We start from the raw sequence: 27,658 nt of genomic DNA, 5'->3' as shown, positions 1-27,658 counted from the left end.
TCAAGCATCCCACATATTATAACTATTTCTGGGTGACTAGGAGAGTTTCACAAAATCTCCAAGTGCAATCTTTTGCTAGCTTCACCATCTGGGAGTGCACAGACAGCGCTTAATCCCACTGGCTTTTTTCCAAGAGACCTACAGTTAAGTATGCCTTTCTTTTAACATTCAAATGAGGAGGTTATTTCGTTTCTGACTGTGGCTTAAAATAGCCCACTATCAAAATAATATTAAGGAGATCAGGTCTCCAGATAACAATAGCATCTTTTATGAGACTAGCTGACAGAGCTGAAACTTTGCCCAATGTATCCACTCAGGTATGCACAAACTTCTTCAGAAATTAACAAATGCATAAAACTTAAAAAAAAAATGCTGATAAAGAAACAAGTTGCTGGTAGAACATGGGCCATATCATAAGACAAGAAGGACACTAGCTGGTGAGACAATGGGAAAAAGGGCACACTAGGAGTGACTGGGAGTGAAGCAAGAGAGCAGGGTATAATTACAAGTCAGGCCATAAAGCCATTATACATATCTAGAGATATCCCTACCATTATACATACATGCATCTCTACCTCCACCAACACCCATTATGCATATCCAAGAGAGTTACAACAAGTTTGATTTCCCAAGTTCATCTTTGTAAAGCTTTTATTTGTTTTGTTCTGGATTGTTGGGGTTTTGTTTAAAAGTAACTTGGAAGAATCAAGGCCAGGTAGATGATGGAAAGATACAAAAGGTGTTTCCTGCTGAAAAGAGCGTTTCAGCCCTTCACCAACTGTCTGCAGGAAAGCATCTTGGGTGTACAGTCATGCCCACAATTCCCATGATGGTACTACTGCTCTAGACAGCTTACTGTATTCAAAGCATATGCAGGTTTCAGGAATTCCTACAGCTCTGACCTCAAAGAACTCATTATAAACACATGCTATTCTGGCACAGCTTGGTTTCACTTGGGTCTTTTGGGTTTTTTTTTTGTTTTGTTTTGTTTTTTTTTTTTTAAGTCCACTGGGAGTTTGTTCCTTGTGAAGATTTTGATAAGGCTGACAACTATTCTGAAGGCTCAAGAAGTGAGGGCAGAAAAGGAAAGTGGCTGAGGAATTAAAAAATTTCTTTCAAGGTTTGGTCTTCCAGTTCTGGCTGTAAAATACACACTGATCTACTGCGGTCACAGAATAGGATGGTAAATAAACGAATGAACAATCAATGATAATTTTTGTTCCAAATGTTTGGGGAGATATGGGCACAGCTTGTCCAGAGAAACAGCAAACAGTGTTCTTCAGATGAAACGGGGCTCTCCCTAGAGTGCTACATTGCCACCTGAGTTGCATATAATAATTCAATGGCGTGTTTCAGATGCCTACTGGCTTTCTGGATGAGGGTTTCTTGGTCTGTGGGCTGGACCTCCAAATTTTGGCAAGGTCTGAGGAATCAAACTGTGATGACAACTTTCTTGTCCCCTAACACTCCACCAGTCAAATGGACAACACAACCACACTGGATATCACAGACTGCAAGCTGTCAGAAGAAAATGATAATATTGGCTCTCTTTAGACATAATTCTGTTTCATGCTGATTTGCCACACAAATAATTAAAAGGATCAATGATCAGAGAAACATAATTCACAAAATATACTTGTCCCACTGCAAGGTTAGTCCAGCTGAAAAGTAGAACAACATGACTTTTTTATCTCAAACAGCACTTAAGTAGGGTGGTAGCACTCTTAGATAAGGATGTAATTAGAAGTTTTCCATTTCATTCAACTGTTGCAAAAAACAGCTGGGGATTTCAAGTGAGCAATTTGATGACAAGGGCCAAAGTAATAGCAAAAGAAAACAAAATACTTTCAAGAGCACAACTTCCTCCCAGTATGGCAGCCTGCTGGGCATGCTCAGAATAAGTAAAGACTTTGTTTCAGAAAAAGGTCATTGGTTTGTTTTCTTTAAAAACCTGTCTAAAATGGTTTTCCTCAAAACATCATCTAATAGGTCATTGCCAACACATACAGATGAAACCCATATACTCAGCTGTCATACATGTTCCTCAGCTGCTAACACCAGGTAAGGCAGCCACACACACATGAAGCCTGTATTTGTAATAAATAGGGCAACACTAGCAATGGTCCTAGACTTTAATAAGTTGTCAAATTCTTATTTTCAGATTTCTAGACCAAACTCATATTCAGAGCCAACCGAGTGGAAACATTTTCCCTAAGTACCTTGTCAGACTACTCTGACATTTGGTGGCCACATTTCACTCTTCTGTAATAGGAAGTGCACCCATGAAACATGAGGGAAGAGATGGTTAGAAGTCAGCTTTGTAGTCACATCACCCCTCCATATTGGAAGGAGATCTGAAGACTTCCTACATACAGCATGAAGAGACTATGAGAGGCCAATGCTTTCCATAGCAAACCCTTCTTCATGTCAGCTGCTGACTTCCAGAGACAGGTCTAGTCCCCCCCTCCACAGCCACTGGCTTCCTTGTTGACAAAAATTAACATTGCTGCTGTAAAATGAAAGCTTTTGTAGCTCTGCATTTCCTATTGCTGCAGGGCAGCAGAGCAGTAGGTGAACTGACACAGGAAAAAGGAAAGACCTTCCCTACAATCCATCAAAGTCAATCAAGGCCTATGCAAAGAGTATGCACACCTTACACAGTTATGTGGAAGTGTATTATTTCTGACATCTCAGGTGTTTGTTCAGATTTCAGTTTTCTAAAACATGCTGGAACTCTTTCACCTCCGCTTTCGAGTCTCCAATCACACTTCCTCCCATACCCCCATAGATTCACTTTTTACATAGCTAAACTCATACAACTTACCAGGTTTGCTTTCTATCTGATTTACAACCGAGTCTGCTGAAGAATACTGCATAAGCTCGTATCTGCAGATATGCATAATGATGTAGGAGAGCAATAGCTCACAAAGATGTTCTAGCACCAGTGCTCCCAAGCAAGCTTACTGCGTGCCTCCTATATGAAAACCCCCATCTCTGTCTACACATCCACAAACATCCTTTTAATTTTGGTTAAGACAAGCTCTTCTGCAAAATGCTATGTTAGCTCTGTACAGGAATTACACCCCTCACTATGCTGCGTGTCACACTAGTGCGAGTTCCAGGTGCTTCTGTACTGCAAGTGCCGTTCTCTGCTTTGAGAACAAATCCTTCCTGTTCCACATTGCTTGCAAGTATGACTGTTCCACTGTAGATATTTTAGTTCCTTCAGGTCTTGTTAAAACCCTCACATGGGAAATAATTTCCAAACTCCGTTCTTATTTTCAAAGTCAAGACCACCTTGCTGTTCCTCCAGATTGAGTTACTTGTTCAGTGATTCTTTAGGACTAATCCATTCACTACTCACAGATCTTTTGTGCCTGTAACAACACTCAACTGTTTACTGTAGCAGTACGTTCACTTGATTTTTGTGTATTCTTTTCCAAACGGTACTCCTGCAACACTGGTGAAGGTGGTATAGAGTCCCACAGCTCCATGATGTTTCTGGAGGGCTGGGACTCTCAACAGAAGATCCAGAGAGGAAAAATTGGACAGGTATTATTTTTCTGCATAGATTTCTTCTGCATTTTTGTTTCAGGAATGTGGCCTAAAGTATTACACAAGAACTGAAAGACAAAGAATAAGATGTTACATGACACCAATGGCCAGTCATAATTATTTTTCTTCTTGGTGACGTAGCCTTCCTCAATTCTTAGCTGAGGAAAAGCTCTTAACTCGGAATACCATAAAAACAGCAAATCTACCCTTGAACAAAAGAAGCTGCTTTTAACAGTATTTAAATACAGACTCCTAAAATGCAAAGACTCCAACCCTTAAAAGAACTTTTTTTTAAGAGGGTATTTTCTCCCCATCTAGAAAAATTTATGCACCACTTTTTAGAATAGTTTCTGCTGCCACTTTAAACTTTTACTGCAGTCTCCATGGAAGCACCTTCTTCCTCATTTTGGTATTTTCTCTGTGTACTGGTTTTGGCTGGGATAGCGTTAATTTTCTTCACAGTAGCTCATATGTGGCTACATTTTGGATTTGTGCTGAAAACAGCGTTGATAATACAGAGATGTTTTTGTTATTGCTGAGCAGTGCGTACACAGACTCAAGGCCTTTTTAGCTTCTCACCCCACCCCACCAGCGAATTAGGTTGGGGGTGCACAAGAAGCTGGAAGAAGACAAAGCTGGGACAGCTGACCCCACCCGACCAAAGGGATATCCGAGGCCACATGACATTGTACTCAGCATATAAAGCTGGTAGAAGAAGGAAGGAGGGGATGTTCAGAGTGATGGCATTCATCTTCCCAAGTAACTGTTCAGTATAGTGGAGACCTGATTTCCTGGAGATGGCTGAACACCTGCCTGCCTATGGGAAGCAGTGAATGAATTCCCTGTTTTGCTTTGTTTGCACACATAACTTTTACTTTACCTATTAAACTGTCGTTATCTCAACCCACAAGTTTTCTCACTTTTACAGTACCAATTCTCTCCTCTATCCCGGGGGGGGGAGTGAGTGAATAGCTGGGTGGGGCTTAGATGCTGGCTGGGGTTAAATCATGACACTCTGGATTGATTATCCTTCCTAGCAACAAAAAACCCCATACCTTCAGAAGAATCTTCTTAGCAGCTCCCTTTCTGCCCTGCTAAATGCACTGCTTTCTGCTGCAGAGGCAAGTCCAGGTATTCCAGGTGGAAGTGTGAGAAATACCAGGTTAATTCAGGAATGAACCCAACCATAGGAGAGTGATCTCCTTGATGTCCAGTAGAGACCCCTGTCATGCAGCAAAGCATAAGATGCTCTCTTCCTTATTTTAAAGAAGAGAAAAATAAAACCTAACTAACAACAGCTCTGGGTTTTCATGGCAGCTATCTCTAACTTTAAATATCTTCAAATCCAAGGTCTTGGGGCTTCCTGAAACCAAAGACCCTGACCTACAGTTGTGAAAGGCTTCTTTAATATGTCCTCACACACTGAATTCTGCCCGTGTAAGATACACAGGGAAGCATTATCTTTTACCCTGTTGACAGCTTTTCATTTTCTGTCATAGAGTTTTCTATTCCTGTTAAACTCTTCCTTCAGTACAAAAATATTTAGTCTGCCTTCAGTGTGCTCTCTCCAGGTTTTGTAGGCTTCATTTTTGTTCCCTTTCTTTCAATTCCTCTATGTTCCCTACTTGTTTTTTTCTGTAATCATTACTCCTCCTCTTTAGCTTTACCCATAATTAAAGGTGAACAGTCTTCTCAATCATGTTGTAAATGTAGACTTTCATAGAGGCAATCCGTTTTCCACTATCACATCCCACTTGTCCAAGGGAAGTAACACTTTCTTTGGCTTTTTGACTACCCACAAGCAATCATTCTGGCATGCTCTCCAGAAGGATACTAGAGGGGCTACAGTAATTTCAAAACACATCCCTGTGTAACACTAGTTCAAATTATTCTTGCTAAACACCACTACCTTTCTCCAAGATTAAATCCATCTAATTACTCATGTAGTGTTTCCAAGATCTCCAGGGAGTATGATACAATTTCAAAGGGGAAAGAAAAACAAAAACTTCCTCTTCAATTACTTGATAGCAGGGGGAGATTTGAGGGGAGTTTTTTGTTGTTTTTTTAAAGGTAATCAGTTATTTATTGATAGCCTACAAAGTTTTCTGGCCTTAGACAAGGCTGTGAGGGAACACTGCAGTTACACCATATAACAAAATGTCAGTTCTGTAAACAAGTGCCAGAGAGGTAGTGTTCCTTACACTGTAATTAAACTAAGTGATACTTTTTATTAGTAAAAAAGGCAGTCCCACACAACCTCTCAAAACACTAGCTTGGACTAAGCCTGTAAATTTATAGGGATTAGTACCACAATATTTTATTGCTACAGCATCATGTCTCCCAAGCATTTGAGCTACTGCAACAGTACCGATACCTGAGACCAACTCAACACAGGAGACAAAAGTGAGTAATATTCCTTTTTAGTGAATTTTCTCCCACCTCACAATCCTTTGGCAAGTTGAACCAAAAAAAAAATGCGTTACAGCTTAGGCCAGGTGGCTATTCCAGCCAGGCCTGTGCTCTGCCTCCCTTCCCTAGGTGTCTCGGGGCAGCTGCCACCAGGACCTCCCTGCCCAGCATCCTGATACCACCACTGTCAAACCTGCAAGAACTTGATGGGAAGAAAAAAGAAAGCCACAGTTCACACAGTTTCTCAAAATTGCAGTAACTCAACTTTGCTGTTCAAACAAAAAAGCAACAAGTTCAGTCCTCAGACCTCATCCCTCTCCAGAGCCATTCACTCCAGAAGGTTCAAGCAGCACCTGACTTCAAGACCAGTTACATTTATTTCCAATTTCTCCAATAAACAAGATTCAAACAAGGTATTTTTCAGCCTTCTCCCTCCTTTCCCCTGCAAACAGAAAACCGGCTGAGCCTGTGAGGGCAATGCTTTCTCCTCCCCAAACAGGGGCCGCAGTCAGCACCAAACCTCTATGAGCAAATGATGGCATTGAAAGACCTTGATCTTTCAATGATCAAAGAAGATGGCCTTTGTCCCCAAAGCAGTGTGGTTTTTGCGTTCATACACAGCAGCAGACCTTGGTGTGTTTCATTCCCATCAGGAAGGGTCTTGTCTCTGCCCCTCTCCAGTAGTCAACAGCATTTCCAACACTTCACACCAGCACTTCTGCAGAAATTAGTGTTTTCGTTCCCTTAGTGCTAAAAGGAAAAACAAGTGCTTCAATGAGGAAAAAAGTCCCCAGGTCACTCATCTTAGATAGAAGCTGTGGCTTTTATTAGACAGCTCTGTTCCTGGTCCACATTAAACCAACCAAACCACCAGTTCCAGCAGCAACAACATATCATCAAATAACAAGACCCCAACATAAACCTTTGGGCCCACAGAGCCCTGAAGAGCAATTTTCAGTGTATGCATAAATTGTTCCTTGCTTGTGTTTATACACATACCTAGATACCTGAAAGGATTATGCTCATTTTGTGTTTCCATTCACACGCTCTTTGTTTCAGATTTCTAAATCATGTTGTGCAACAAAAACTATAAACTCACTGCTGGCTATGAGTTTCTTTTTCTCTTGCTTCCAGTGTTTTTTCAAAGACAAATGAGCTGAGTGCCAAAATAATTCCCTGTCCCTTCCATGAAAGCACTTCACAGAACGAGCTTGCGATTTAGGAATCAGACACTCTTCTAAAACCAAGCAAGAATGGGATTACAGCTAATCACATTAGCCTATAACTTTTTTCCCCTCTAAAAGCAGGATTAGAGGCAGAGATGGGGAACTTCCCACATTCCCACACACCAGCTGTATTCTTCCAGACTCAGCTTGCTGAATGGCTAATAGAATTACCATCCACAGACCTAGGATTTTCAGGGATTACTGTGGAGAGATTGCCGAAGGAACTCACCGGGCTGTAATTCCTGGCTTTGCACTACTGGAAAGGGACAGTGAGACCTTAAAATGACATTGAGAAGTACATCGGAAGGAGTCCCAGACTGAAGAAGTTGTCATCTACATTTTGCAAGGGCTGTGGAGACAATGATCTTAATCGAAGTTTATTGAGAAGAATAAAGAAATAAACTGAAAGCTCAGGACCGGAGATGTGATTAACCAGAGGCAACAAGGTAAGGGAGAGGGAATGATCCTCCAAGTCTGATGTTGGTGTACTTTTGATTTTTTTAAATATCACTGTTAAGTTTTAATGCCTCAACAACTCCTGCATTATGGTCAAGAGCATATTTGACCTATTTAAGTTCTCACCTTCAAATGACACATAAAAATGGCTGAAAAACAACTAATTTTTTGTGTGAAGAGTGAGAGAAAGACAGGGGAGAAAAAATTCTATTTATGTTCTGCAAAATGAAAATCACTCATTTCAGACCAACTACCCACAAAACTTTATGATCTGTGTGATGACAGAAGCAACAGTATTCACTGAGGTTAGCTTTATGATTAGTATTTTCCATTTCTAAATGCCTAACCAAGTACCTGAATCTAAAGGCATACTCCACCCCAGCAGTGCCACACATACAAATGCAGGTTTCATTATACAGCTCTTAAAAATGTCTAAAGGATAAACACTGCAAGTTTGAACTTAGATCAAGTCCTTGGAAAGAAATAAGCAAAAAAAAACCTTTTAATTTCCTTTTTCAGTCAAGACACCTACAAAAAAGTTCAGCAAAGAGAAACAAAAACTAGTTCAAACAAATCTATTTTCTACTCCAAAATTTAGCATTCACTCATGAAACAAAGATCCTTAACACAGATTTGGAAGAAAAAGCACTTTCTCAAAAATGCTGTTTTAAAAAACCACTTACAACCAGCAATTTAAGGAACTTAGTTTTACTGCATGGGCTTCTGCAAAGCATCACGTACTGCTGAACAAATGAAAAAAAACAAGACCTGCACTCAGGTTGCCAAAGCACTTGCACAGACATGGAGCCAGTGGAATTAACAACCGGGGGGTGGAACAGGACACAGGAAAAGGCACTAAGCTCCCTTCACAGTCACCAAACCAACAGAGCTGCAACCCTTTGCACGCCTGGGTACTAGCAGAGCTGCTCAGTGAGCCTGGTCAGCAAGGTAGGGAGGTGGTGGGTTTTATGCAGCAGCTCCTGCCTTTGAAACAGATTATCCAATACAACCCCGAACCTGCTGGAGAGGACCCTTCTCTCCATTACAATGTTTGGGCCTGAAGCGATTTCAGCAGTACTCTTCCCAACCAGAAAGTAAAGGAAGGTTTGCTTCCCACTAAAGTCTCACAGATTCTCATTTTCTCCTCCTCGTAGACATGCAGCATGGATTATGAACCAAAAAGCCCACAACCAATGGTAAAAAACTGCTAACTTCAGAACCAAAAAGCCCACAACCAATGGTAAAAAACTACTAACTTCAAGAGAGAATGGGAAAAGAAGAAGAAGAATTTTAAAAAAAAAATAAAAAAAAAAATCAGTGGCACTTCGGGCAACTTCTTTTCCCAGCACTAACCTCCCCCTCTCACTCAAACTGTTTTAAAACCTAACAAAACCCATCTGAAATCAATGCAGCAATGCCTATGGTATTTTCTCAGCCTTCAATAAGCTGTGTCTTTAAACATCACAGCTGAACAAAAGGACAAAACCCTTGCCCATGTAGCTCACCACAGAAAGGATCATGTTTTACCCCAGGAAATGGGTATCAACTGTTTCATGGCTGGGTAACTGGCTGAAACTGCCATTCTGGGAAGAACTGAAGTATGAGAGCCCACAGTACTGCTGGAGACCCATCCTCAGTCCCACTTCCAATGTAAGACTCCACCAAGGACCAGATTGTTAGTTCTGGCTGACATGCATTTTATGGCATTACAAACATGTGCTATGCATCATCTGTTTCTGAGGAGGTCTCTAACACATACCTAAAGATAGACAAATCATACTTGGCCTGAATGAATCAATGTTGGCAAAAAAAAAAAAAAATTGAAAGAGATCTGCTGCAGAGCTTGGCTAGAGCTGGATCTCTTTTGCCTTTCTGCAGGGAGTCTGAAGCATTTGGATAACAGGCCATAAAGGACAGAGGAACAAATCAGGGAAATTCAGAAGGGCTCATGGGGGGAGCAGAGGGGAGGAAAGATCTCACCTCTGTTGGTATCTTTAAGCAATGGGGCAAATACACAGACAGGACAGCACAAAAGTCACTTAGCTATGTGACCATCAGATTTAATAAAAGGAAAAATTAACTAGAACAACTTTGGAAACAGAGCTATGCTTATGGAAGGATCCCTAGACAATCTCACAGACCTCTAATTCCAGTCCAAGAACACCCTGCCACAGGATATCTGAAGCAGCAGTATGAAGGACATCAGAGCATGACCCACAAAACCATCACAAGTTAACACCCAAACAGTACATGCTCTTCTTCCGCTCCAATTTACACATATGCTGCTGTCATCTGCCCCTTAAAAAAAAATAAATAATTCGATTATGGTGCAAAGTAAAAGTAGCAAAAGGTGTAATCGAAGCTCAGTCTTCTCTTACTGTAGCAGAAAACCACCATGGAAAGCATACAGGCAATGGTACATGGTTTCCCACCTTTTTCCCCACCCTCTCTCCCTGAAGTCAGGCGAAGCTGACCACCCCAAATCACAGTATCAGTGTCATCATGACTGCCTACAAAGGACCGTGAACAGCATCAAAAACAGTCAGTCTGGATTGGCTACACTTTATGGTGGCACTTCAAAATGAAGAAAGGAGGGGGTGGGGGGGGGGGTGGGGGAAGAGATTGGAAATGGTTATTCACTTCTCAGCCAGTCACCACCAGAACCTGCTTTCACAAGAACAGAAGGTGCAGAGCCTATAGGATCTGACACTGTTACTCCTTCAGCAAAGAAGATGCCCAGTAGAGCTAAAAACAACCTGTCATTATGACAAGTGAGACCAATGGACAGACAGACCTCCCACACCAGAGGAAAGAGAGGCTGAAATAATGCTACTCTCTTTCCTGTTGTGGAACCAGACCCATTCAATTCCTGCTTGTCTTGGGGATGGGGACCATTTACGAGAAGCATTGCCATGGCCATCAAGACCAGACCCACACGATTCAGGTGTGGCATGCAACCCTTGGTATCAAAGAAAACAGAAGGAAATTAACTGAAACTAAACACAGATGATAACCAGTGAATGGCACTGACAGCTTACCATTATAATATTTTCGTTTTTAAAAAAATATATACATTTTCAGTTCTGTCAAGTCAGAGGATCTCCAAGGACACAGCACTGGCTGTACCCCTGTACCTCAGCAGCCCTGGACTCCCTCAGCAGACTCTCTTCCCATTAAGCCTCACCATGTGGAATACAGATCCCAAACAATGAGAAAAGCTCTAGATTTGCCACCCTGCTTCATGCCAGAAAGTCCTGCCTGACAGAGGACACTGATAAGCTCTCTTACTTAAGGTTTTTCTTGCAATCAGCATGAGTGCCGAGTCATGTACCCAGTCCATATTTTGGCATGGGCACCCCTTCCTGCTCCAACCACCGCACTTGCCAACGTTGGTTGCCTCAGCTTGGGGTTATTTTACTCCTTCCCCCTCTCAGACTCCAGCAATTAAACCATGCTGTGATCAAGAACTAAATATGTCCCTTAGACTGGCTTTATGCCAGTACAGCTTCACCCCAAAGAAATACTGGGTGCAGTTTCTATTTAGAGAACACTAAACTGCAGGCAAACATTTGCCTTATCTATGGTATTGGGAAGAGGAATCATACCTGTCTCCAGCCATTTTATGAGCTTCACCTGTTGAATAGCTCACACAGCATCAACAAGGTAGCACCCTGTCACTTATAACCACAAGTACAGTTGGCAGCATCTACCAGACAGCAAGCCAGCCACTGCATGGGGGAGCTGGGCAGGAGGCACTAGCAGTGAAGCCTGCTGGCCATCTCCTGTGTGCTTGAACCTCTGTAATTACCATGCAGTAAGACTTCCACCCCATATCTGTCAGATTCAGAGGGTAGAAGGGCTCAGCACAAGGCTCAGATTTCTCTCACCAGCTGTGCTAACTCTGTTTTGCACTCTAAGCACTTGAAATCATGATTCCCTGCTACTCCACCTAACCTATAAGTAGATAAATCGCTCTGGATAATACCATGTATTGTAGCTGGCCATCCCAAACACATAACATATCAGATAAATGTAACTGGCCAAATGCGAATGAAGTCTTAGAAGTCACCTTCCTCCTCCTGTTTAATGAGGAGGAAGAAAAAAAAAAAATCCTTTGTCAAAGAGACAACAAAATGCACAATTAATACCAAGCTGCTGCTGTCCAGTGAGACCTCTTGCATTTTAGAGAGGTGAGTTCAATTGGAACAAAAATCCAAGAGAGGGGGGATGAAGATCCAGGGTAAATGTGATTCAGGAGCCTCTACCTCTCCCGCAAACACTGCTCCAGCATACACACAGCACATATACCTACTCCAGCCTCATGCCACAGCAAAGTTACTGTGTCTGCTCTGCCCAAATCCACCTAAAGCCATCTCACTCCACTCATTAATAGCACTCCCCTACTCCAAGTCTTACTCAGGATGCAGCTCAACACAGAGCTGACCTAACCTGTACTCAAACCCACAAACCATATTTCTTCCTCATCGCTACATGGATCCCATTGCAGGAACAACTTGTGCTTTGCAGCGCTGCTTCCTTTCAAGGTCAAACTGAGCATGTTTCATTTGATCACATTCACAGGCTCAAAGCAGTTCACCCTAAGGGGCACAGCCCTGTCAGATTACTTCATAGCACAATGATAACTACGCCAAGCCATTCTCACACCTTTCCCAAGCAATGAAGCTGCATCTAAGAAAAATGAGTGTTAGGCAACATCTGCTGACTGCCACAACTGCCAAGGCAGAAGGGGCCAAAGGAAGGCTACCTGGGAGAACACAGTCACCCTCTGGTTTCAGAAGTCAGGACCATGCTCAAATGAGATTTTCAGAAATACGTGAGACAGCTCCAGCCTTAAGCCTCTGGGGGACTAGCAATACAAGACGCTTAGAGGGATGAATTTCATTTGTGCCTTGTTAGGAATCATGTGTGTAACTTCAATTACATTAAAAATACAAAAGCACAATTTCCCCCACCCCCCCTTTTTCTCATTTTACCCCCATTAGTTCTAAGAAATCAGAGACCACATAGGAAAAGCCAAGCACACAACAACAGAAAAAAACCCAACTGTGTTGTCCAAGCACAGAACCTTAAACTCAGGATTTGTTCTCCACATTCGTATCAAACCTCTTGCCAAAGCTTATCTTTACTGCCTCAGTTTCTTCACCTGAAGAACCGGAACATTTACATGTGTACATTTTTCTCCAAGGTTATTCTGAAATTATTATTTGCAAGATGCTTGGCAGATTAGAGGCATTACATAAATATTAGATGCTATAGTATAAACTCTTTTACAAGGAAAGGGATTTCTGAAGCTCTTGAAACTATCATGAGATTTCTGTAGGCTGTTTTATCTGAGCTCAGGTTTAAACAAGAGTCTGGCAATGTATACAAAAGTTAACATTACATTATGCATAGAAGAATAATTCATACACAGGAAGAATGTTTAGTCGTCTTTATGTGCACATATGGGATTTGAATTTTTAGCTCATTCATCAGGTCCTAGTCAGTCTTATGTTCTGAACTACAGAAGGACTAAAAGGAACATAATTTTACCCAGAGAGAAGCGTAAACAAATTTCTTAAAAGTTTAAAAAGGAAAGTAATTAATAATTTCTGTGTACTTAACCTCAGAATACAGCCAAACAAAACAAGAAAAAAGAAAAAAAGACACAAACCAGGTGTTCCTTTTCCCAGGCATACCATCCTCCTGAAATTTGTACCAAACAGAATACATACAAGAAATATGTTTACCGACGGAGTATGAGTCATGCTCCCAGAAATGAGAATGTAACTTTCAATTCACAGGAGCATGACTGCAGTGTTATCTCCTCTTAGTAGGAGGCAATGCAGATTAGAATAAGCGATCAGCAGTTGCAAACCCTACGCTATCCTCCAACATCAACGTATTGTCCAACTCAGGACAAGCAATTTCTCTGCTTTGGTTTACCTCATCTCACAGACATGGTAAACTTCAACCTGCTTCAGATTGTTATTACAACGCTTAACATTTGTATAAACAGTTTGGTCTAGACAGAACATGAAAGGAACTTCAGGTGGAAAAATAACTTCTGTGTTATCTTAACTCACAAAATCAACAAATTTTATGTTGATTGTGCCAGCCTAAAATTTATGATCACTGAAAAAGGCTGGAAATTATTTTAGTAAAAATGTCCAGTCAATTCTCACATACACTCATTTCCTACAAACCAAGTAACACGGAGAAAATATGATGAAACATCATCAGCCTTACAAAACAACCAGTACTTAAGAGTAGAAAAAAAAAATCCATAAGCTTCCCCCCCTTCTCTTCATTTTGAACTTAAGTTATTGCTGTAACAACATGCCACTGTAATAACGCTGCAGGACGACACAGTCATCATACTTCACCTACAACTCTGCATTCAGTATGGGTCAGTAGTCACCACACCACAGAGAAAATCTAATTGCTACTGCAGGCCTGCAGAGCAGAGAAACCAGAGTATCTCTGAAATGTAACATTACAGAAAAAGAGCCCGGACTTTGTGTCTCATCAAACAAAAGGCACTGCTGGGATAATAAATTGACTTTATAAGCTAAGAAACACACACACCATAAAAGCTGAGTTTCTGGCTACCTATTATAACATGGAACTGCAAAGATACCTAAAGTGTCATTTAGAAGTTTTAAAAAAATTTTTAAAGGCAGGCAAAACTGTCCTTTGCATAAGGTCATCAGCAACATACATTTGAGACTTTTCTCATTTCCCTGAAGTGTATTTAATAGCATCTTTTCATATTCTCCAAAGAGATGGCAGAAAGATAAGTGTGAAGAGAAGAAAGTATGCGATACAGAAGCAGTTAACTATGGTCCCATCCCCAGGATTCATACAATTTAGAAAAGCGATTATACTACTGAATTCTCCACAACCAGGAATACACATTCAGAATAAATGGAAAATGACTAGTCTTGGTTTTCTACCACAAAATGCTACTCAGTTGCAGTTTCCCTGCAACTCCACCAGCACGAGCAGCATGCCAGTCCTTTGTCATTTGCAAATTCAGCATCTACTTGGTCATGCCATATGTAGTCCAGGGAATTCAACCAGGAGAGGAAGGCTGGTCCACCCTGTTCATCCTCTACCTTCACAGGAAGAACAGGATAAAGCAAAAGAGCAAAAGGTGAAAAATAAAGTTCTGGACAGAGTTTAGATGCAGGTGTATAGCATCCAAGTCATTTATTGTTACTATATACTCTACCCATGCTACTGCCTCTACTTCGCCAGTTACTTTCAGAGTTTAATTCAGGGGTGGAGAGCAGCTTATCAGAAGCTCTGCAGGGAAGAGGTCGTAACACACTGCAAGCAGCACAGAAAGGGACTAGAGAAGAAACTTCTTCCCAACAGGGAGAACAAGCAGAAGCTCAGAAACCAGCTCATGGCTCAGACAGGGAAAGGTCTGGAAGAGCCCTGTGGCCTCAGAAGCGCAGCTGCCTCCAGAGGTGACAGAGGGCAGCGAGTAAATAAAGTGTCAGGCAGGATCCATATCCGCCCCACACCCCTTACTCAAACCACTTTTCAGAGAGCAGCAGATCTCCTTACCCCTCTAGATTAAAGGCAGACTTAAAGGGCTGTTAACAGACTACCCTCTCCCTAAATCACTGCTGATACACATCAGCTAACCACATGCAGTAAAACTGTATTAAGGATACCCTTGATTAAAAAGGAAAAGTTTGTTTCTAAATAAAATAATACATTTAAAGATAATTTTAAAAGCTAACTGGATGTGGGATACAATTTTAATTTTGCTTCTACAGAGTTTGATGACGATTAGAAAAGTGTCTGAGGTGTAAGAGTACCTCTTTGAAACATGTAACAGCCTTTTGCCATCCTATAGTAAGAGGTGAACTGAAATTCATGCAAGGAAAAGACAGCAGGACAGTTGTTTCAGAAGACAATTTTCTGGCTGCTCACCGACTAAGAAAGGCCCTATGGGATTCCCACTGAAATTTCAGGAAGCAATGATGTTTTATCCCAGCACCAGGTATGTTTTTGAAGATTTACTCTGCCTGCCTACATGCTTTGCATCATGATCACACCATTAAAAGAGGGGAAGCTAATAATAAGAAATAAAGGCTAATTTACATTTCACTGCATAATACCACAAAGATAAGTAGGTAATTTTTAAAATAACTTAAAATATGACATGGATATTTTTGCAATATTGCTCATCTATTACAAAAAAGTTTAGCACAAGAGAAGCAAGAAGAAGCAGAAGAGGAGAAGTGCTTGTTCCAGGGGAACAAGTCAGATAAACAGGCATATACCACAGATGCTAAGGAGAAGAAATAGTCAGCAGCTTGGACGTCTTTATCACTACCTAAGTTAGTAAGAAATTCCTATCCTCAGGAATCAAAGGAACAAGAGCATGTCCATGAAAAGGCTACATATTTTGTGGACTCAGACTGCTTTAGTCCTGCATGGGAACCAGGTCTAACCTCAAAATGCCTTCTCCAGCTTGGATGAAACACCGACATGAGGACATCAAGGAGCTCCAATATTATCTGTAAACTGGCATGGTTTACAACTGAAGAACATGAACTCTGCAAGCACTGTCCTAGCCAAAGCCTCCAGGCGATCTGTTCTCAGAGCCAAAATTTCTTCCTAAAGACAGAGAGGCAGATGCTGGTGTGCAAGGAGCACAAATCCACCAACTCAAACCCCGCTGTGTGAACAGCTCATGACATCAGGACAGATGCAATAAAGGCGGCACACACTCTCTCTTTACGCCTTTTGGGCCAAATCCCCACCTTCTAAGTCTACAACAAACCTCAACTTTAAGAAGTAAAACTCTCAGTGCCCAAAGGCATCCCTGTCAACAAAACACTAGAATCACTTTTGCTGATTTGCTGAAACACAAAAAATGAAATAGCTCAGGGAATCTGGACCTCACAGCACTGCAATTTTTCAATTCCTTCATACCAAAGCAAACTGCAATTTTCCGATTCCTTCATACCAAAACAAACTAGTAAAAACTAGCCACTACTTAAGTGGCTGACCTTTGTATTATGTCACAAGCTCCTTGTGAGGACACCAAACTTCCTCTTAAGTCTTGCAAGTGCTCACTTGTACCTTAACAAAAGGCAAACACAGCTCTGATAGTTTCCTTAATATAGATGCTAACACAGTGCTAAGTAATAGCATAAAAGTACTTCATAACCTGCTTCCCCCAAGCAAGCAAACTTCAGAATATGTGTTATATTAATTTTACCTTCCTGGTATTTTTTCTGTCTCTTTTCTCTATATAACTCAAATGTGTTCCAAAAGGAAAACGGATATTTTGATGGTATACCTCCAAGCAAGTCTCACAATTATTTTCAGAAAGCCTGGTAATAGGCTCAGTAGGAGTAAAAAAAAGCCATATTCGGCAAAACCCAAGTTCATCCTTATTTCTTTCTTTTTCTTTATTTATTAATGGCTGTTGCACAGCTTTGCCTTTGGAGGACAACGCAATTTTGATAGTACTGCTTTCTGCTTTTGCACAGTGAGCATTTTGACATCTTCTGGTTACAACCAAACCCCATTTTGGAAGATCATATAGATGTTTCTGGAAAGAGCCTGGTAACACATTCACTAGTTCCCTCTAAGGAGTACCTTTCACTGAGCTGTGCTCCACCAGCACTAGAACCAGTAACTGCACTGGAAGGGGATGAGACAAAGGAGAAAAAAAACAAAAAACCCAAAACAAACAAAAGATAAAGCAAAAAGCCAACCTCTTTTCACATCCATAACAACAGGAACTGAGACAGTCAGTGACTTTCTTTTCACCTCCCAATTAACCGTACTACTCAAAGCTCAGAATAAAAACAAGTATATGAAAACAATCTAGGTATGTTCTTCTTCTTTCATGACCCCAAGAGCCATTTACTTTATCCCCAAACACTCCCTCACAGAAGGTTTCAGCTACAGGATTGACCTGGGCTTTCACTTTCAAGCACCCACATTTTTCTTCCCCAGTCTCAGGCAGAGTTGGCAGGCCAGCAGTGGGCGAACACAGCCGGGAGCCAAAGAACCTCCCTTCCACTTTGTCACCAACTTGCAATTACTGTTACTCTCTGAAAGCCACAGCACCTCACATCAGCTAAAAATAGCAGCACTTACTTGCTTCGGTAAAGAATTGCTTTTTAAGGAACTATTATAGTAGCAGAACAATTAGAGCTTACTTTTAAACATTTAAACCTAAGAGTTCCTGGGGAATTTGCTCAGTAGTCTATTCAATTCTTTAATAATCTGAGGAGAACAATTCTAATATAAAATTCTTTAAACCGCTCTTTCCATTTCAGTGTCCCCAATGATGTAACAACCTTTTAAATAAAGCTAGCGATGGCTCATTAACAATGCGAAGCCTTCTCCGTAGTTTTTGCTGTAGCTTTGTTGGGAATTCGCTTATGCCTGAAGAGACAGAAAAACAACTAGTAGCTTGGAAGACCTAGTTTAGTGTAACTTCTGTGATCTGTGAGTTGGTAGCAACACGGATGGCCATGCTCAAGACTTCGAGACAGCAGCAGAGAGAAACCAAACACTGAATACTGCTCCCAGTACCATCAAAGACAACAACATGTCTATCGATACTGGAATCAAGTACAAGGATGCGCCTTTCCTCTGCTGCTACTCCCACTGCCAGCGGGATGAGGATCTGCATCCAAACAAACACTGCCCTTCGCCTGGCTGGTATTTAAGGCATTGCACGCAATCACGTAGTTTGATTGCGCTCAAGGCTACACAACCAGGTCCCGACCAGACACCTTCTCAAATAAATACCATGATATGAGTGAGTCAGGGCAATAAACGGCCGGGAAAGCCCGATTTCGGGGTTGGCCACTGGATTTCCCTTTCAGTTTGGAGCTCATGCTCCTCAAGCATCTCCCCAAACTGGAAAGCACTTGGGGAAATGGGCGACCAGTCACCACGAGCGAGCATGACAGCTGCCAGGTCCACAGGAAGGTGCCCCAAACCCCTCCGCATCTCACCACTTCTGGGCAGTGGAAAGCACTTACGGAGGCACAAACCAAACCGGGATTCCTATCAATAGCCCTTTTCATTTCTGAGTCAAGAACAGAGACAGTTGTTCCCCGGCGAGGACCCCATCCGCGGCCCCCGGAGCCGCCGCTGCGGGCAGAGGAGCCCCGGTGCTGCCCGTCTGCCACCCTTCGCTTCCGCGGGGGCTTCCAAGGGCAGTCTGACCGTTTGCTTCCCCGGCCTCCCAGGAGGGAGTTACCCAGGTGCAAAGCTACGGCGGGGGCCGGGCACACGGCGCCGCGAATGCCGCCCCCCTCCCCGCTGCCCACGGCGCCGCGCAGGCCCGGGACGGCACCGCCGGCAACGCCGGCACCGGCCGCGGGGGTGGGGGGGCGGTCAGCCGGCATCGCCGCCTCCGGCCGCCGGTGCGCCCAGGAGCGGGGTCAGCCCGGCCGCGCTCCACCTGCCGCAGCCGTGGGCCGTACTCACTCCGCGTAGCCCGTGGTCCAGGGCAGGCGCCGGGTGTCCTTGCTGAGGATGAGGATGGGGCGGGCGATGTGGTCGGCGGAGCACTCCACCTCGTCCGGGGACAGTCCCAGGAACTCGGGTCTCCCGTAGGGGAAGCGGAGGGGCAAGTCCGCGCCGCTGCCGTGGTCGGCGCCCGCGCTGCCAGCCATGATGCCGCCCATGAAATTGGCCACGGCGGACTTCACCCGCGTGAGCATAGTACCCCCGCCGGCGGCGGCGGCAGCGCCGGAGCCACCGCGCAGGGCGGGGAGCGGGGCGCGCCGGCGGGCAGCGCTGCGGCGGCGGCGGCTCCGGCAGCCCCCGCCGCGCTTCCGCAATGGGGCCGCGCGGAGCCGGGCGGGGGAGCGGCGGGCTCAGGGGCAGCCGCGGGGCCGCCGGCTCATTGCAGCGGCGGCGGCGGCGGCGGCAGCAGGTTTCCCCCTCCCGACGCGGCGCTGGGTGAACTCAACCCGGCGGCGGCTGCTGAGTCATGTGATAGCGAGGCTGGATTTGCCCGGGCGCTTCCTGCTCCTCCTGCGGCACCGGCGGGCTCCCGGCACACGCCGGGCACGGGCGGCCGCCGCCCCCGCCCGCCCCCCGCACCGGGGGGGCGGCCCGCGGCAGGTGCGCGGCGGGCGGGGCCTGGCGGGGCCGCCCCCGGCTGCCTGCGGCGGTGGGGCCGGGGCCGGGGCCGGGGCCGGGGCCGGGGCCGGGGCCGGGGCCGGGCGTTCCGTTCCCGGCGGCGGGAGGTCGCCGCCCGCAGTGCGCCCGTCCCCGCTGCCCGTGGGGCCGAGCCAGCGCTGCCCAGGCGGAACGCTCTGTCCCAGCCCCTGGCAGAGCCCTCTGATCCTGCGGGCTGCGGCACAAGGCTCCCGGTTGAAGCGTTTAACGTCCTTCTCCTCCGTAAACGTGTCGAGGATATTTTCCTTACAAAACCATTTTGCTAGAAAAAAGAATTGTAAGTAGCCTGGCAGTGAGGGCGGGCCAGCGGCAGTGGCCTCCACGGCCAGAGTGCTGCAGCCGGCCGGCTGTGGGTTCCCGCCCGCTTGGGAAGGCGGGGGTGATTCCAGCCGGCAGCCGTGGTGTGGCCGCCCCCCGGGTGCCTCTGCGCTCAGCCAGGCGCTTAGGGTGCTCCCATGGAGCAAAAGTGAAAGGACAAGCCTGAATATCTTCAAATATGAGGGTATAGATGTTTTATCTCCTCCTTTTCTGGCTGTGTCATATTGACCATGTCATATTCGTTTACTGGAAAAATTTAGGAGGTCTGCTTCAAGTGGTGGTCACCCAAATGTGTGGAGGATTTCAGGTTTGGGTGTGCCAAGCTTCAGGAAAACAGGCGAGAGTAGCACAGTACTGGGACTGAGCAGGGAAAAGCTGGTTAGTCATCATGGATGGCTAGTGGGGATGATCGGCTGTCATCTAGCTGGCTCATGCTAGAAACCAGCTGGCATACCGCTGAACACACAGTTACACAGTTTTGGAGACTAAGCGCTCTGAGCTCGTTCAACTTCTGGTTATTAAACAACAGCCTGAGAGCTGAGTTCCAACAATGCCTGGGTTTGCTGAGGTTCCTTGTGTACAGACACAAGAAATGGGAAGATGTTGTGACACTTACCAGTTTTTATGATAAAGCTGTCTATTAATAAAGTCTACAGAGCCAAAAGTAGGTTAGTGAACAGGGATGTGAAGAGTCTGTTAAGTGCTACCTGAAGTAGAGTTGTAAGAATTTCTACCCCAAATTAAACATTACAGATATACCTCCTTCGGAAGGAGGTGGTTATTTTTCCTACCTCTTATTTAGTCATGTCAAGGGCTAATATATTCTGAGGAACAGTAAACCTCTCTTAGAGCAAAAAACCACTTGGCATTAATAACACCATTTGGTTACAGTGTAATGGAAACCTTGTAGTTCTTCCTTTCATGCATTTCAGTTTGCTTTGCTTTGCTTCCTGGTTATGTTGCAGAATCATTACTTTAAAGAAAAAAATAAATAAAAAGAAACAAAAGTCTTGTTAAAATTCAGGGTTTTTTTTCACTGGCCCCGTGTCTGCGTGCCATAACAGGCAGCCATTCATCTACATTCAGATGTTAGAGGGGAAGGTAGGCCTGAGGTGGTGGGATTCCCAGAACCCCTTGGCTACTCTGGTGGCTTGAACCGTACTAGGTATTTCTGGTCCCAGTTTGCTCCCAGGCCCTTCCATCCAAGGAGAATCTCTTCATGCTATCTTTTGTCTGCTAGATGGCCAGAGTTTTTCATCAGATAGGAACTCCAGTGCCCATTTCCCTCACTAATGCATTAATGGACCTGCCACCTGGAGAATACAGGAGTGAGAAGAGGGGCATGAGCAGAACTTGGCATGTATCCTGGAGAGGCTCATTTTTTCTGTATAAAAGTAGAGCCCCTCACAGGTTATCAGATATACTCCTGGAGAGGCAATGCCAGTAGACTAAACTTTGCAGTTCATTTGACCCAAGGGCTTTGAAAAATACCATTGACTAAAACTCAGTCAAAGAGGATGTGCAGTGTCTGTCCTCTTGTCCCACCTGCAGTTACTATTTTGCACAAAACATGAGGGAGGAATGTAAGGGACTTATAGGCTTGTTAGAGTTTAAATTATTACCTCTGCAAGATGACAAGGAAGAACTCAGATCAGAAATATGGGGGCACAACGGCTCACCACTCAAAACATATTTGTGCGGTGTGAAATTCTGTGGATGCTTGCCTCTGGCATGAGAATGCTGTATGGATACAACAGGTATGATATGGCCTCTTCATACTGAAAAGTGTAGAGATGCTTTGATTTCAGTTCTCTTTGGGAAAGAGGATCATATCACTCACTTCAGAGTCAAAGGTGAAGACCCACTTCTTGAAGGAAGTAATGGTCAGGCCTGGGAGATCTCAGCAAGTTCCTCAAATTCCCTTATCCTGTGGTCCATCTGGTCCAAGCCAAACATTTTCCTTTGGTGGTGGGTACACCTCTAAAGGTTTGGATATTGATTTCAAATAAAATTTTGAGGCTCAATTCGCTATGCATATGTTTGAAAATTGACTCTGTTTCCTTCTGCAGTCCCATGACTAATGCAAAGGAAAGGTGACAGGCTGGATTTTTTAAAAATGTAATCTTGTTTGTGATATTGGGATAAATATACTTTCCTCTCTGAATGGCTAACCACACTATGGAGCTAGTGAAGCTGTGTGTGGGCCAGAAACACATTTATATGAGCTCTTAGAAGCATCTGAATTATGTTATACCACCTTGTGATGCGTCATATTCAGCATTCAGCAAAATCAAGAACATTTCAATCATGATGAAAACAGATTTACACAGAGAATACTCTAAAATTTTATACAATGATAGAATAATTCCAGTTGGAGATGACTTCTGAAGATCATGTGTTCCAACGTCTTTGACTAAGCAGGGCCAACTTTAAAGTTATATTGCATTGTCCAAAATGTTGTCCAGTGGAGTCTTCAATATTTCTGAGGATGGAGATACCACAGCCTCTCTGGGCATCAGTTCCGATCTTCAGCCATTGACCGGTGAAATTTTTTTTCCTGCTATCTATCTGGGATTTCTGTTGCAGTTTGTATCTGTTGCCTCTTGTCACCATTCACCTCCAAGAAGAATATGACTCTTTATACCCTCTTATTAGGTAGTTGAAGACAGCAATCATGTTTCTTCCCCTTAGCCTTGTCTTCTAAAGACTGAACAAATCCATTTCTCTCAGCATGTTCTTGCAACAATCTTGGTGGCCCACTGCTGGACCCACTCCAGTAGGTCAGCTGAGGAGCCCCAAACTGGACACAGTACTCTCACAAGTGCCATTTAGAGGGGTATGATCACTTGTATTGACAATTGCTTATACACCCCAAAATGTGGTTAGTCTTCATCGCTGCAAAGGCACGCTTGTGGCTGATATGCACTTTGTTGTCCACCAGGTCCCTCAGGCCCTCTCCCAAAAAGATGATTTCCCAGTAATCAGCCCTCAGTAAGGATTTACTGCATCCCAGTTGCAGGACTCGTCACCAAAAACAAAGTCATATGGTTTTGGTGAACTTCAGGAGGTTCCTGTCAGCCTGCTGAGTGGCAGCCCTGCCCTCCAGCTGACAACTTGTCCCCCACATCCTGAGGGAAAGGAGAACAATATGTAAAGTCAGCAAAAAACTTACGGCTGGCATAAACTCTCTGTAGGTTATAGCTCTATTTATGTATGGAATCATAGAATATCTCGGGTTGGAAGGGACCCATAAGGATCATGGGTAGTCTGCTCCTGGCAAGACTACCTAAAACTAAACATGTGACTAAGAGCGTTGTCCAGATGCTCCCTGAACTCTGACAGGTTTGGTGCCGTGACCACTACCCTGGGGAGCCTGTCCCAGTGACTGACCACCCTCTCAGTGAAGAACCTTTTCCTAACGTCCAGTCTGAGCTTCCTCTGATGCAGCTTCATTCCATTTCCTTGTGTCCTATTTCTACCTTTCTAGCCACTTTTTAAAGAATGGTAACAAAATTCACTTTAAAATAAAGGAAAAGCTTGCAAGATGAAATATCTACTTGGCTGTGAGGACTCTGGTTCTGGCTCTTGAGTACTTGAGCAGAGGGTATATTATATGGAGTAGCTGGAAGCATATCGAATGAAAGTGCATTGACTCAACGTGTTTGCATGTTTTCTATCATAAAAATTATTTCTGGTGCAGGCCCTTTTTTGTTTCTTTTGCAGAACATGGAAATACTTGGGGCTCTGTCTCACAGGAGTATGGATTTTAATTCAGCAGTGTAACTCTTACTTGCTTGTACCTTGTTTATACATTATATTACTTGATTGCTTTGATTTTGGTTTCCTGTGCTTTTCATGCTCTGAGTAAAGCAATGGGAAAACTCCCAAAGACTTCCGTAAGAGCAGGTCTGCTGTGAGATAAATGCACCATTTCTGCTGGCATGAACTTCTGTGTCATTACTGCAGATGTGCAGAATATTCACAGGTGGGATTTCAGCTGCTGAACTGATTTGGAGAGTATGTTAGAATAGGTGTCTGACATGGTGATGAGACAGTATCTGCAGCGGAAAAGCCAGTTTTGAAGGAAGAATTGGTTGGTTTTCTCTGTTAATCCCCCAAACAAAAGAACACTTAGAGCCTCATTTTTGCACATGGTTCTGCTTAGGAAGATCACCATGTCATGTGGTGATCAGTGAAGTTATTCTTTATCAAAAGTACTGCGCAGCCTTTAATAAGCATGAGGAAGCTCTTTAGAGAAAGGCCCTTCAGAAGCACAGTGCCTGAGGCATCATGCGGGGGGCGTGTGGGGGTGTGGGATGGGGGGGTGGAATGCTGCTTATTAAGACAACCATCCTACTTCCCACAATACCAGATCTCCTGTCCGTGCCTGCAGCAACCCCCAACATTTCTAGGCTTATCAGAGCTGACAAGATCGAAGCCATTGGTATTCTTGCTAGTTAGCAAGCAGGAGCACCAAGTAAATTTTAAAATAAATAAATACTAGCAATACTTGGAGTGATATATTGCCTCTGCTATACCTGATTTCTACTGCACCGTTCTCCAGTCAATATTAATTTCACATACAGGACTTGAAAGACTTCTGGGACTGAAGTTCAGAGAGAACATTTCCAGCAGAACATCATTAATGTGACAGTCCCAAGGTTTCAGGCACAATCCAGTCCCTCATGAAGCATGAGTTGAGTAGTCCCACTGAAGGCTGCAGGCTACCCAAAGAGACCAAATCCACAAAATGATATCAGGGCCAAAGCCCTATTCTCAAGCACAAATTTTAGGCAAACTGTTCTTCTTCAATTGCTGCCCTAACCATGAGACAACTAAAACCTGTAAGTGTTGACTCACCTTTCCTGTCACAGTGTGTTTCACCTGCGGGTCCACCTCTGTGCATCGCCCGTATCAAAGACCTGCTGGAGCATAGTGGGGGAGATGGGAGGGGCAACCAAAAATCCAAGGTTTCTTTTAGACTAGGATGAAACTAGGGCTAAAACTGTTGTATGCATGGTTTTCATGCTGATATGCAGCATGGACATGCCAGGGGCCCTGGGGTATCGGTAAGAATTGGAGCCAGAAGTTATCTAGCCCCCTAATTCAACATACATGGAGAACAACCTTCATTCTTTGTCGTGCTGAATGGCTAAAGACCTACGAGATCCAAAAGTCAGAGCTTCGTTTCACCAGCAGGACTTAATCTAAAAGTATTTTCTGAGCACAGCTACCATGCTGCGTCTGGATTGGCTCTAACAAAGCAGGGGCTGGAATCCAGGTGTCTGGTTCCCTGGCAGAGTCTCTTCTTCCTGCTTATGCAAACTCATTCTTTCTGTTCTTTCCCCAAAACATTTAGGAGGTGACACAAAGCGGGGCCCTGTCAGAGCCCTGTCCTTAGTCAAAAACATTCTATACAGCTGATGGTGAAAGCATTCATGCCAGAAAAGTGGGTTCATATCCCTTCTCACAGTGGAGGACTAATAAATCAACATCCTGAGCTGCATGAAAGCAACCTTGATTTAGGTACCTGGGCACGGAAAAGGCAAAAAAAATGTATCTTAATTGACTGGCAATCACAGTAAAAGATGTCACAAAATCTTGTAACTGCTTGTAATCTTTATAAATAAATACTTCAGTGAAAGCTGCCCATAAGCCTCTAAGAATTTCACATTTGCCAAAAACTACAGAATGCCTTTTTCTACAAGAATATATCTGTGGGTATTTTGAAAATAAATTTCTAATTTCATAATAAGCATCATCATCATCACAATTTCTCTTCTACAGACTCTTCTTACTTTCCGTTATCTGCTCCATTTTAATGCCTGTAGCTAAATCTGTTAATAATGAAATGGAATAGGGATTAGCTTGTTTATGTGCTCCTGTTGGTGGCTTTTCATAGGGCAGGTGGAGCAAAATGATTATATTGTCTCTGGGGCTCCTTTGCCCTGTCTCCTGCAAAAGAACATCTGCCCTGATGATGTGAGATGCTTCAAAATATCAGCGATGGCAACACTTTTGCCGGCAATCTCAGCAGAAAAACTGAAAGTAATCAAATAGGTTGCAATGCAGAGATGGGTATTTGTAGGTGCTTGGAGATCTGAGACACCCTAAAACCTTGACTAAGCACAGGCACGTGTGTCCTAACTGCCTCAACATTTTGGGTTGAGTAGGAGTGTGTTTCAGAATATAAAATAGTCTTGACTCATGCCTGAGTTAAGCATGGGTTAAACAGGTGGGGAAGTGACTTGTATGTACAAACTGGTGGGGAATTTTTGAGTAACCTGCTAGCTGCCTTCAATGCAGATGCTTCTTAAATGGGGCTGTTTCAAGAGCAAACAGGATGGGTGGATGAGGGGCTTCTTGTCTGCGGACCGTGGCTCAGGAACAGATGACGAACACAAAGAAGGATCCTCTCATACATTTGGGCTGCGGCTTCTGCTGCACAAGCTTTCATGCAGCTCGGGTCAGCCAAGTTGCATGTTGGCTGGGGTGTTGTCTGCAGCACAGTCAGACCTTAACCATCATGCTCTGCTTAGAGTTAGGCAATGCTTCTCTTTTTCTTTTCTTTTCTTTTCTTTTCTTTTCTTTTCTTTTCTTTTCTTTTCTTTTCTTTTCTTTTCTTTTCTTTTCTTTTCTTTTCTTTTCTTTTCTTTTCTTTTCTTTTCTTTTCTTTTCTTTTCTTTTCTTTTCTTTTCTTTTCTTTTCTTTTCTTTTCTCTTCTCTTTTCTTTTCTCTTTTCTTTTTCCTCTTTTCAATTTTTTAAAATATTAATTAAATGAACAGTTTTGACAGAACAAGTTTTGAATGTCAGCCTGGGTATTCAAAGTCCCAGGTGCCTTACATTCTCAGGCAGGCTTGCCAAGGAAGGAAGTGGGATTTTTGAGCAAGTTGTCAAAACCCCATGCTCCTAGACTTCGGGTCGAGTTTACCAGATGTTTTATGCTGTCAGAAATCACAGACCGGGCTATACTGAATGATGTCAGAGAAAGTTAGAGAAATTATGCTACTTTTGTATTTAGCTCTTGGTTTTCGGCTCATCTTCTGTAAGCAGGGATATGGAAACTGTTTTTCCATTTATTTTTTTCTTTCCAACACTGCTCATGAAATACCTGTGGCCCTGTGTAGTCAGCCTAACTATCTGCTTTGCCAAATACATGACATTCTGATATTAATATGCTGTCATTCAGATTGGTACAACTAATATGCAAAATCTTCTCAAGGGCCAAAGAAAGAAGAACAAACAAGGCAAAGCAAGTATCTAGAATTTATTGGCACTTGTGAATGTCTTATGAAGAGGTAAAAATATGTATATAAATATTTATTAAGTTGTGTTAGAGTAAAAAAAAAGAAGTCTCCTGCTTTAGTTGTGTAATACAATACTACAAATTTTGTCCTTTTTACTACAGCATCCTTCAAAAGTCTCTTGTAATATATACTGCTTTTTCTTCAAAGACCTGTGTCAGTAGTGTGGGCTCTAAGCCATTTTTAGCTTGGACAAGCACATTACTTTC

General features: G+C 43.5%; 1 protein-coding gene across 1 annotated transcript in view; it reads right to left on the bottom strand.

The window, feature by feature from the left end:
• Nucleotides 1–19,720, bottom strand: part of PPM1H (protein phosphatase, Mg2+/Mn2+ dependent 1H) — a 140,294-nt gene extending 120,574 nt beyond the window's left edge. The window contains exon 1 of the mRNA XM_074902970.1: nucleotides 19,128–19,720. Coding sequence (XP_074759071.1) covers nucleotides 19,128–19,363 — 236 coding nt within the window. The 5' untranslated portion in view covers nucleotides 19,364–19,720. The remainder of the gene's footprint in view (nucleotides 1–19,127) is intronic.
• Nucleotides 19,721–27,658: the final 7,938 nt, after the last annotated feature.

Source organism: Athene noctua, chromosome 3 (assembly GCF_965140245.1).
Source record: "Athene noctua chromosome 3, bAthNoc1.hap1.1, whole genome shotgun sequence".
NCBI lineage: Eukaryota > Metazoa > Chordata > Aves > Strigiformes > Strigidae > Athene > Athene noctua.
Note: the sequence above shows the minus strand (reverse complement) of the source record. Positions and strands in the feature narration are given on the sequence as shown.